The sequence below is a fragment of the Leucoraja erinacea genome, chromosome 31 (assembly GCF_028641065.1).
Source record: "Leucoraja erinacea ecotype New England chromosome 31, Leri_hhj_1, whole genome shotgun sequence".
In the NCBI taxonomy this organism is placed as follows: Eukaryota; Metazoa; Chordata; class Chondrichthyes; order Rajiformes; family Rajidae; genus Leucoraja; species Leucoraja erinaceus.
The window spans coordinates 15,974,536-15,986,342 of NC_073407.1; the positions used below are offsets into that span (position 1 = coordinate 15,974,536).

At 49.1% G+C, this 11,807-nt stretch overlaps 1 protein-coding gene across 1 annotated transcript in view; it reads left to right on the forward strand.

Moving 5' to 3' along the window:
- The window catches only part of LOC129711986 (hemicentin-1-like), a 238,407-nt gene that overhangs the window by 220,960 nt on the left and 5,640 nt on the right, over positions 1-11,807 (forward strand). The window contains exons 98-103 of the mRNA XM_055660084.1: positions 714-833; positions 2,179-2,304; positions 2,979-3,107; positions 3,905-4,243; positions 8,163-8,282; positions 10,622-10,748. Of these exons, the coding sequence (XP_055516059.1) occupies positions 714-833; positions 2,179-2,304; positions 2,979-3,107; positions 3,905-4,243; positions 8,163-8,282; positions 10,622-10,748 (961 nt within the window). The remainder of the gene's footprint in view (positions 1-713; positions 834-2,178; positions 2,305-2,978; positions 3,108-3,904; positions 4,244-8,162; positions 8,283-10,621; positions 10,749-11,807) is intronic.

Here is an 11,807-nt window from a genome sequence, read left to right on the forward strand (position 1 = left end):
ACGCTGTGGACAGCTTGATAGTAATCATGTATAGTCTTTTTGTCGACTTGATAGCACGCATCAAAAAAGCCCTTCACTGTACCTCGCCACACGTGACAATAATCAACAAAACTTTTCCAAAACCTTGGAGGTCTTCATCTTATCGACTCCGCACACAAGATCAGAAGTTGTTCATCCAGAGCTGAACACACTTGTCGGCATCTGCGTACATGTTGCGTACACAGAAACATAGAAATTAGGTGCAGGAGTAGGCCATTCGGCCCTTCGAGCCTGCACCACCATTCAATATGATCATGGCTGATCATCCAACTCAGTATCCCGTACCTGCCTTCTCTCCATACCCCCTGATCCCCTTAGCCACAAGGGCCACATCTAACTCCCTCTTAAATATAGCCAATGAACTGGCTGCCGAGGAGAGGTACCTTTTCAAATGTTAACAGAACCAGGGTTATCCTGCCATGAGAAACGTCACACCCAATCCTGGCCCTGGACCTCATGTCCGAGAAGCATATCCATTAGATAATCCCCAGATCAAGGAAGATATTAATCTGATATAGTTCTCTCCTTCCTCTTTGCACATGAGCCTGTTCTGCTGCCCCATCGCTGTCCTATCTGAGATCATTGAGCCCCGCTCCTCTCCTCGGCAGCCACTGACATGGGTCAACACCAAAGTAGATTTTAAAGCCTATTTCTCTTTGTATTTTCCCTTCTAGATGTTGACGAGTGCAAGGAGTCAAGCAGCCCTCCTTGTCATCAGCGTTGCCTCAATGCCATTGGCACCTACTGGTGTGCGTGCGAGGCTGGCTTCCAGCTCTTGGCCCAGCGCTGTGTCGGTGAGTATCTGTTCCCTCGCCCAAAGTAGTTGTAGTTTTAGTGATACAGTGTGGAAACAGGCCCTTCGGCCCACCGAGTCCGCACTGATCAGAAATCCTCCATATAACCATATAACAATTACAGCACGGAAATAGGCCATCTCGGCCCTACAAGTCCGTGCCGAACAACTATTTTTTTCCCCCTTAGTCCCACCTGCCTGCACTCATACCATAACCCTCCATTCCGTTCTCATCCATATGCCTATCCAATTTATTTTTAAATGATACCAATGAACCTGCCTCCACCACTTCCACTGGGAGCTCATTCCACACCACTACCACTCTCTGAGTAAAGAAGTTCCCCCTCATATTACCCCTAAACTTCTGTCCCTTAATTCTGAAGTCATGTCCTCTTGTTTGAATCCTCGCACATTAACACAAGCCAACACATACTAGGGACAATTTTCACGTTTACCAAGTATACAAACCCATGCCAATTAACCTACAAATCCGTTACTTCTTTGGGAGCCTGTGGTCCATGCCAGTTTATGCTCCTCATAAGCCTCCACCCACCTTCCTATCAATATATTCTTCTAAAACTATTCCCCTCGTGTGTTTAGCTTGGGAATCCATTAGTACAACTCTCCTTTGTGTTGGTGAGTTCTATATTCTAACCACTCTCTGACTAAAGAAGTTGTCCTGCAATCAGGATGTACTGGTGATGCCTAAATCTGAAATCCCCAACAAAGGCAAACAGGTCCATTCAAACCTAACAGAGTGAATAAGGGTCCTGACCCAAAACGTCACCTATCCATTTCTTCTGGCAGAGAAGCGCAACTGTAGAGTTGCTGCCTTACAGCGCCAGGGACCCAGGTTCGATCCTGACTCCGGATGCTGTCAGCACGGAGTTTGTATGTTCTCCCTGTGACCATGTGGGTTTTATCCGGGTGCTCCGGTTTCCTCCCACGCACCATGACGTACAGGTTTGCAGGTTAATTGGCTTCAGTAAGTTGTAAAATTGTCCCTAGTGTGTGTCGGTTAGTGTATAGGGTCGATGCAGACTCAGTGGGCCGAGCTATATCTCTAAAATCTAATGAAGCTGCCAAACCCGCTGAGTTACTTCAGCACTTTGTATCTTTTTTTGGTTAGAACCTTTGATAGCCTTCAACACCTCACAGGCCTTCCCTAGATTATATCTTTCATGGTGATTATAACCTCTTATTCTGACAATGTCATGGAATATACAGCATGGAAACAGGCCATTCGGCCCACCTTGTCCATTCTGACCAAGTTGGCAAAGTGGGCTAGTCCCAATTGCCTGCAACTAACTGATGGTCACTGAGGGATTCCTTCTTTCCAAACACAGATATCAATGAATGCAACATGAATGTGTGCCACCCAGACCAGGAATGCCGCAACACAGAGGGGGGCTACCACTGCCTCGAGAGTTGTCCCCGCGGCACCATCCGGCTACCCACAGGAACATGTGGCGGTGAGTACCCCACCTCACCCCCCCCACCCCACCCCCCCCACCCAAAACCCTTGGTACAGAGCCCTTCCCAATTGGTAGCGCCATTCCTTCTCCTTGCTCCTATCTGGCAGAAGATACGAAGCATGAAAGCGCGCACCACCAGATTATGAAACTGCTGCTTCCCCTCTGTTATCACGTCCTTCAATAAGCTTGGGTCCTGTCTGATTCACCTCTACCCCATTGCAGACTGTGGTACTGGTTGGTACACCTCAACGCTGAGAACTATATTCTGCACACTCCATCTTTCCCTTTGCTCTCCCCGTTGTACTTGAGCTTGGCTTGATTTATGTACGGGACTATCTGATTTGATTGGATAGCAAAGCTTTTCACGGCAACTCGGTACATGCGATAATAATAAACCTAAACCTGGTCCAAAGGAAACAACCGCAGCCCAGCCAGATAGTTCCATCCCATGTAAATCTCTGCGCCCTCTCTTGTGTGGTCACTAGAACTGTACAGTGCAGCCCAGCTGTCTACAAACCTCACCACGACCTTCCTGCTCTGATGTTCCAAAGCCATTGTGTGTGTGTGTGTGTGTGTGTGTGTGTGTGTGTGTGACGTTTGATTATTCCTCTTCCTTATGCATCCGGAATATCCTGCTCTCCCAGCTCTGTGACCAATATTCCTTTCTGTAGATGTCGACGAGTGCAAAGTTGGGACCCACATGTGTCGCTACAACCAGAAGTGTGAGAACACAGTGGGCCGTTACCGCTGCATCTGCCCACGGGGCTACCGCTCGCAGGGGGTGGGGAGGCCGTGCCTGGGTGAGTAGCCGAGACCGAGAGCGGGCTCGGGGGGTAAAAGCCCCATCGATAGTGAACCCGCACTCGGAGTATTGCGTCCAGTCTTGCTCACCCTGCTGTTGGAAAGATGCCGTTATGCTGGAAAGAGCGCAGGGAAGATATACGAGGATGTTGCCAGGACTCGAGGGCCTGATCTGCAGGGAGAGGTTGGACAGGCTGGGACTTTATTCCTTGTAGTGCAGGAGGTTGAGGGGTGAACTTATAGAGATGTATAAAATCGTGAGAGGAACTGATAGGGTGAGTGGACCATCCTTTACCCAGGGTAGGGTATCAAGAACTAGAAGGCATAGGTTTAAGTTGAGAGGGGAAAGTTAGCTGAGGGGCAAACTTTCACACCAGAGGAAGTAGTTGAGACAGGTACAATAACAACATTTAAACATCATTTTGACAGATACGTAGATGGGAAAGTTTTAGAGGGATATGGGACTAGCTTAAACAGATAGGCAAAGGATGTCACCTCAGGCCAGTCTTATTCTGGTCTTTAAATGGTCTGATCAATACCTACTGCCTCCAACCTGATGTCACCAAGTCTCCTCACGCCAATTAATAGCTGAAGAGATGTTCAGTTTCCTCCCACACTCCAAAGCTGTACAGGTTTATAGGTTGCTGGTTTGGTATAAATGTACGTTGTCCCTGGTGTGTGTAGGATAGTGTTAACATGCGGGGATCACCGGTCAGTACGGACTCGGTGGGCCGAAGGGCCTGGTCCCGTTCTGTATCTCTTAAACTAAACTAAACAATGTATTTTGTTGCAATAGATGTGGATGAGTGCCAGCAGCAGCCCAAGCCCTGTGGCTACCGATGCCACAACCTGGTGGGCAGTTACAAGTGCGTGTGCCCTCCGGGGAAGCAGCTGCTGGCCGATGCCAAGTCTTGTGCCGGGCTGGAAAAGCTGAGGCAGAACAACAGTGCCATCATCAACTTCAGGCCCCAACTGGTCTCCATCGGGCAGATCAGCCACATCCAACAGAACGGCCAGAACCAGGTCAATCCCTTCTACACTTGGCTGGGCTGGCAGACCAACAGGGAATTTACAGTACAGGACAACAGGAAGCCCTGTCCCACGGGGTACAGGGAGAGAAATGGGCGGTGTATGGGTGAGTATTCCTGTCAGCAATGGTCAGTCGGGTTCAGTTCGACAAGAATCCATTTCCTTAGCATCATCGCCAACCGAGGCTGACCTCTGACCATCGACCCAGTCACACAAGGCCAGGTCAGAGTGTATAACGTAGAGGTGGTCACGCCAAGTCAACTCTAGTCTGAAGAAGGGCCTCAGACTTTCCCCTTCACCTTCCACTACATTACAGCATCAACTCCCTGGAACACTCTTCACCACACACACTGCAGCAGGCCCAGGTTGTGGCTCACTGCCACCACGTCAAGAGCTGGGCAACTAAACCCTGGCTACACTAGATTTAGCATTATTAGTGCCACCTGTATCAAACTTTCCTTTGCATCTATCCAATCACATCAGATAATGTTATATACAGATACCATCAAGCCAGCTTCAAGTACGATATGTGGAGCAAAGAGAAAGATAGAGAGTGCAGGCTGGAGTTCTCAGCATTGTGGCGCATCAGTGCCTTAAACAAAAGTACAATATTCGTAATCTTCTTGTCGAGTCCACACATAAGATTAGAACTTGTTCAGACAGAGCTGCACACACTTCTCGGCATCTGCATACAATGGTGTCTGTTGCACTTCTTATGCTTCCTATGCATGTGGTGGAAAGATTAGTGGAAACAGGGCCACGATGTGAGTGCTTTTTCTTGACCCCATATTGGTAATGAGGTAGAGGTGATTCAGGCGGTACCCAAGCTCATGGAAGGACTGTTCAGTAGCCTGATCACAGAGGGGAAGAAGCTGTTCCCGAGTCTGATGGTCCACGCGTTCAATTCACTGCATCTTTGGATGCAGGAAGAAGAAAGAGTGACGGGGTGGGACAAGTCTTTGATAACGTTGGCTGCTTTTCTGAGGCAGAGTGAAGTGTAGATGGAGATTTGTGCATCCTGTGAATAACTGCTGGTGTGTGCGTGTACAGCAGTTATTTCCGTATTCCACACAATGGGCATTTGGGGGTAAGAAAGTATAGGAAGGAAAAGAGTTGACTGAGAATTAAAAAGAAAAAGAATAAAAATAAGATGGGGAAAAATGAATAAAATAAAATGGACCCAAAACTCCAAATGTAGTGTAGGAGTGTGTGGTACCTGAGAATGTAAAGCTGGCAGCTATCCTGGGAGAAAATCTTCATCAGACAGAAATGAAAAACAGGTGGAGAAACTCAGCGGGTGCAGCAGCATCTATGGAGCGAAGGAAATAGGCAACATTTCGAGCAGAATGGGAACCATTTCAGGAAATAGGCAACGTTTTGGGCCGAAACCCTTATGGGTTTCGGCCCGAAACGTTGCCTATTTCCTTCGCTCCATAGATGCTGCTGCACCCGCTGAGTTTCTCCAGCTTTTTTGTGTAACCTTCGATTCTCCAGCATCTGCAGTTCCTTCTTAAACACAGAAATGAAAAACATATGCGCTTCCCTGCAACTCCTGGTCAAGCCACCTGTTTGACACAAAATGCTGGAGCAACTCAGCGGGTCAGGCAGCATCTCTGGAGAAAATGAATTGGTGACATTTCGGCTCGAGACCCTGCTTCAGACTGAGAGTCAGGGGAGAGGGGTAAATAGAGGTATGAAAATGTTCAGAACACATCAGAGCCGGCACTGATGACCAAGGTAAGGTGGATCCCACGATGGTGGCCCCAGGTGCAGCTCTACCTTTAATTAGTAACCATTGTGGACTCCGTCCTTGGTCATCAGTGCCGGCTCTGATTTGTTCTGAACCCTTTCATACCTCTAGTTTCTGTTTCTCCCCTCACTCAGTCTTAAGAACATCTCAACCCAAAACGTCACCTATTCCTTTTCTCCGGAGATGCTTCCTGACCCGCTGGGTTACTCCAGCATGTTGTGTCTGTCCTCGGTGTAAACCAGCATTTGCAGTTCCTTCCGACACAGGCTTGATGTCCACCAGGTGGAGCTATTTGTCAATAGAGCTTTTGCCTGCATCTGCATTGGAGCGAGGCACAGAGGCACCAAGCCTCGTTCACTTTATTTATCTCCCAGGATTTCTTCCTGTGGCAAACCATTTTAAACCGGGACATAAGCTGTGAACTATCGGCCCAGACTTTCCTGGAATAAACTGACACATTGTGTTGGAATTAACCGTTTTTCATCGTGTAGCTTAGTTTAAACTATGACTACACTGTAACAATAACTATAGATGACTATAATACCAGTGCAAGAAAAAAACAAAGTCCTTAATGCAACCAAAGACTCAGTCCATAGAAAATCATGGATGCTGAGGTAGTGGTTAGTGTGGTACGTAGAAAATAGGGGCAGGAGGAGGCCATTCGGCCCTTCGAGCCAGCACCGCCATTCATTGTGATCATGGCTGATCATCCCCAATCAATAACCCGTGCCTGCCTTCTCCCCATATCCCTTGATTCCACTAGCCCCCTAGAGCTCTATCTAACTCTCTCTTAAATCCATCCAGTGATTTGGCCTCCACTGCCCTCTGTGGCAGGGAATTCCACAAATTCACAACTCTGTGGGTGAAAACGTTTTTTCGCACCTCAGTCTTAAATGGCCTCCCCTTTATTCTAAGACTGTGGCCCCCTGGTTCTGGACTCGCCCAACATTGGGAACATTTTTCCTGCATCTAGCTTGTCCAGTCCTTTTATAATTTTAGATGTTTCTATAAGATAAGAACATGCAATGTTCAAGAGCCTGATGGTTGATGGGGGAAAAAAAAGTTCTTAAATCTGGTGGTCACGGTTTTCAGGCTCCTGTACCTTCTTCTTGATGGTAGTAGCGAGAATAGTGTGGCCTGGGAGGTCTGGGCCTCCAATCACTGATATCTGTTAGAAGCACAGCGCTGTTTGGATTGTATCACAACCTGGTATACAACACCCGGAGGCCAAAGCTAAGAAAACAAGTGGTAAAGAAGTGTAAAACTAAGGAAGTGCAGGTGCTGGTTTGTACCAAAGAAAGGCACAAAATGCTGGAGTAACTCAGTGGGTCAGGCAGCATCTCTGGAGAAAATGCGTAGGAAGGAACTGCAGATGCTTGTTTAGACCGAAGATGGACTCAAAATGCTGAAGTAACTCAACAGGGTCAGGCAGCATCTCTGGAGGAACGGAATAGGTGACGTTTCAGGTCTGAAGAAGGATCTTGACCTGAAATGTCACCTATTTCGTTCCTCCAGGGATGCTGCCTAACTCACTGAGTTACTTCAGCTTTGTGCGTCTATCTTCAGCATCTGTGGAGAACATAAATAGGTGACATTTCTGGTTGCGATGCTTTGTCAGACAGTAAAGAATTAAAGTAAAAATTCTTCTTGCAGTAAAGATGTGGTTGAGGTTTTCTGAAGTCATTTGGATGGCCAACACTGGCTGATCCCCCTCCCACTCCGTCTCCGACCTCTCTGTCCTGGGTCTCCTCCATGGCCACAGCGAGCAGCACCGGAAATTGGAGGCACAGCACCTCATATTCCGTTTGGGGAGTCTGCATCCCGGGGGCATGAACATCGAATTCTCCCAATTTTGTTAGTCCTTGCTGTCTCCTCCCCCTCCTCAGCCCCCCTGCTGTCTCCTCCCATCCCCCAACCAGAGGCAACTCCTCCTTTTCCCTTTCTTGTAGCACCCCCGCCCCCGATCAGTCTGAAGAAGGGTTTCGGCCCGAAACGTTGCCTATTTCCTTCGCTCATAGATGGTGCTGCACCCGCTGAGTTTCTCCAGCTTTTTTGTGTAACCTTCGATTCTCCAGCATCTGCAGTTCCCTCTTAAACACTGGCTGATTGTTGTGTGTGTGTGTGTGTGTGTGTGTGTGTATGCACTGTGTGTGTGTGTGTGTGTGTGTGTGTGTGTGTGTGTGTGTGTGTGTGTGTGTGTGTGTGTGTGTGTGTGTGTGTGTGTGTGTGTGTGTGTGTGTGTGTGCTGCATGTGTGTGCTTTTCTTTTACTGTAGATATCAATGAGTGTCAGACCTGGAACTTCTGCCAACATGACTGCAGGAACACTGCGGGCAGCTACAAGTGCTTGTGCCCCCCTGGTTATCGACTGCTAGCCAACGGAAGGAGCTGCCAGGGTAAGTATTGGCATCGAGACGCACGGCCTCTACTGACCCCACCCTGCTTCTGGTTCCCCACACTGTCACCTAGGCTCACTCACTCACTCGCTCTCTCACTCACTCACTCACTCACTCACTCACTCACTCACTCACTCACTCACTCACACTCATTCTCACACTCACTCTCACTCACTTGCTCACACTCACTCACTCTTACACACTCACTCTCACACTCACCCTCCCTCTCACACTCACTCCCTCTTACACTCTCACTCACTCTCACTGATACTCTCACTCACACTCACTCACTCTCCCACTCTCACTCATACTCTTACTCACTCACACTCACTCACACTCACTCACTCACACTCATACTCACACTCACTCTCACTCACTTGCTCACACTCACTCACTCTTACACACTCACTCTTACACTCACCCTCACACTCACTCCCTCTTACACTCTCACTCACACTCACTCACTCACTCTCACTCACTCTCACTCATTCACTCGCTCACATTCCCTCACTAAATAATAGGACATACCTTTAGAAAAGAGATGAGAAGGAATGTCTTTAGTCAGAGGGTGGTGAATCTGTGGAATTCATTGCCACAGACGGCTGTGGAGACCATCAATGGATATTTTTAAGGCGGAGATTGACAGCTTCTTCATTACTAAGATTGTCAGGGGTTATGTGGAGAAAGCAGGATAATGGGGTTGAGAGGAAAAGATAGATCAGCCATGATTGAATGGCAGAGTAGATTTGATGGGCCGAATGGCCTAATTTTGCTTATGAACTGGCGGCATGATGGCGCAGCGATAGAGCTGCTGCCTTACAGCGCCAGGGACCTGGGCTCGATCCTGTCTGTACGTAGTTTGTATGTTCTCCCCGTGACCACGTGAGTTTTCCCTGGGATCTCCGGTTTCCTCCCACACTCCAAAGATGTACAGGATTATAGGTTAATTGGTACATTTGAAAATTACCGTGTGTAGGATGGTGTTAATGTACAGTTATCGCTGGTAGGTGCGGACTCAGTGGGTCAAAAGGACTGTTTCTGCATTGTACCTCTAAACAGAACTGAACGTATGGACTTCACGTTGCAGGGGAGAGGGTAAAGCTGTGTCTTTTTTCATGTAGCATCTGTGAAAGGAATTGATTTGTGTTCCAGCATTACTAAACTCATGATCCAGCCTCTTCCCAGCCCTTGACGGCAGTCAGTGTTATTTCACTGTGCCGGCTCGTCACATCCTCGACAATGCATGGAGCTGGAGTGCTGCAGGAAGAGGCTGGATCGTGAATCCCAATTCCTTGCACTCAACTTGCTCCCAACCCTGAATCTTGAACTCTATGAAGATAGTTGATCTCCAGAGAGCCTCCAAGCGGGAAGCATCCTGTTCTAAGAAAAAACCTGGCAACTCAGAGCTCTACGGTCTACCATTAGTGGAAGTCATAAAGTAATGGAGCTGCTCAACACAAAGACAGGCCCTTCGGCCCACCTTGTCCATGTTGACCAAGTTGGTATACTGGGCTCCAACTACTTGCATAGTGTCCATATCCCTCTAAAGTTTAGAGTCCAAATCCTTCCTATCCATATATCTGTGCAAACGTCTTTGCCAGTAGATTAGACAGATGCATGGATGAGGACAGCACATTGGCTGATGGTTTGATTCTGCTGGTGGGATTACATTTGCCCAACTAGGCTGCTGGGCTGCCATTCCAACAGTGACACCCGCCACCATATAGAACAGATGACAATACAGGGTGTAGGGGCTCAGTGTTCCTTCATGTGACGGGTTCAATGCCCATGTTCATGCTCACTAGTGTCAGAGTGATTGCACTGCTGGTGATATGTGTTTGTTGATTCATTGAACGCCATAGCATGGAAACAGGCCCTTCAGCCCACTGAGTCTATGCTGACCCTCGATCACCCATTCACACTGGTTCTATAGTAAACCCACTTTCACATCAACTGTTACAAAAGGCCAATTAAACCCGCACATCTTTAAAATGTAGGAGGAAATCGCCCAGAGGAAGCCCTGGCAGTCACAGGGAGAACGTGCAAACTTCACACAGACAGCACCCGAGGTCGGGATTGAACCATTATGCTGCGTTGTGCACCACTGTGGAACGTCCATGTTAATACAGAGCTGCTGCCCTGGTGCTTCCAGGTGATAGACTGGGGACGTGGGAGGTGTGATTGTGTACTGCTCTCCCTGGGCTAGACGGCACCCGAGGTCGGGATCGAACCTGTGTCTCTAGCGCTGTGAGGCAGAGACGCTACCACTGTGCCTCCCTACACAGGCTTGTTATTATCAACGGGACAACCTTCCCATTAACGCTGCCTCTTCCTTTCAGATATCGACGAATGTCGGGAGCAGAACATCAAGTGTGGACTGAACCAGATGTGTTTCAACACGAGAGGCAGCCATCAGTGTATCGACACTCCCTGCCCGACCACCTACCGCAAAGGAGCTAGCCCGGGGTAAGGGAGAACGGCTCTGAGGACCAGCTCCTCCCTCCCAGGCTGGTGGACGGGCATCAGTGAGGGCAGAGGCTGAGGATTGACGGGTGGTGGAGAGAGAAAGGAGGGGAGGAGTGGTGGAGGACAGAGGATGGAGGGGAGATGGGGAGGGAGAGAAGGGGAGGAGTGGTGGAGAGCAGAGGATGGAGGGGAGATGGGGAGGGAGAGCCGGTGGAGGAGGAGGAGGGAGGGCGGGGAAGTGTTTTGAATACATGGGAGCAGCTCAGTGTGTTGACAGCTCCAGGGGCCCGAGTTCGACCCTGACCTCTGGCTCCGTGGGGTTTGCATGTTCTACTAGTGACCACAAGGGTTGGGTCTGGGTCTTCCAGTTTCCTCCCACATTGGAAGGTACGGGGACTGGTAGATTAATCACCCGCTGTAAATTGACCCTCGTGTGTTGGTCAGTGGTGGAGTCTGAGGGAAGGGGGAAGCTGCTGGAAATGAGGGTGATTGGGGATGTAGCCTAGCAACAGGCCCTTCGGCCCACAATGTCCGTGCCGAACATAACTCCAAGGTACATTAATTTCTGCGTGCACGTTCCCCATACACCTCCATTAACTGCTGATCATTGTTCCTATCTAGAAGCCTCTTAAACACCGTGATTGTACCTGCCACCTCCACCCCAGGCAGCACACTCCAGGCACTCACCACTGTGTAATGAAGGCATAGAATCAGCGAGTCTTACAGTGTGGAAACTGGCCCTTCGGCCCAACTTGCCGACACTAGCCAACATGTCCCGTCTACACTGCCTCCCGTTGGCCCATATCCCTTTAAACCTATACTCTCCACGTACCTGTCTAAATGTTTCTTAAACGTTGCAATAGACCCTGCGTCAGCTGCCTTGTCCAGCAGCTCCTCACACACACGCACGTTACAGTTGGCCCCCTCACAACTTAAAGCTCTGACCTCTCGTCTTTGATCATTCCACCCTGGGAGAAAGGTTCTGACTCTCTACCCTGTGGGCAAGAGGGTGGTGGGGAGCGGAGGGAGGGTGGAGGGAAAGGAGGGAGGGAGAGAGGT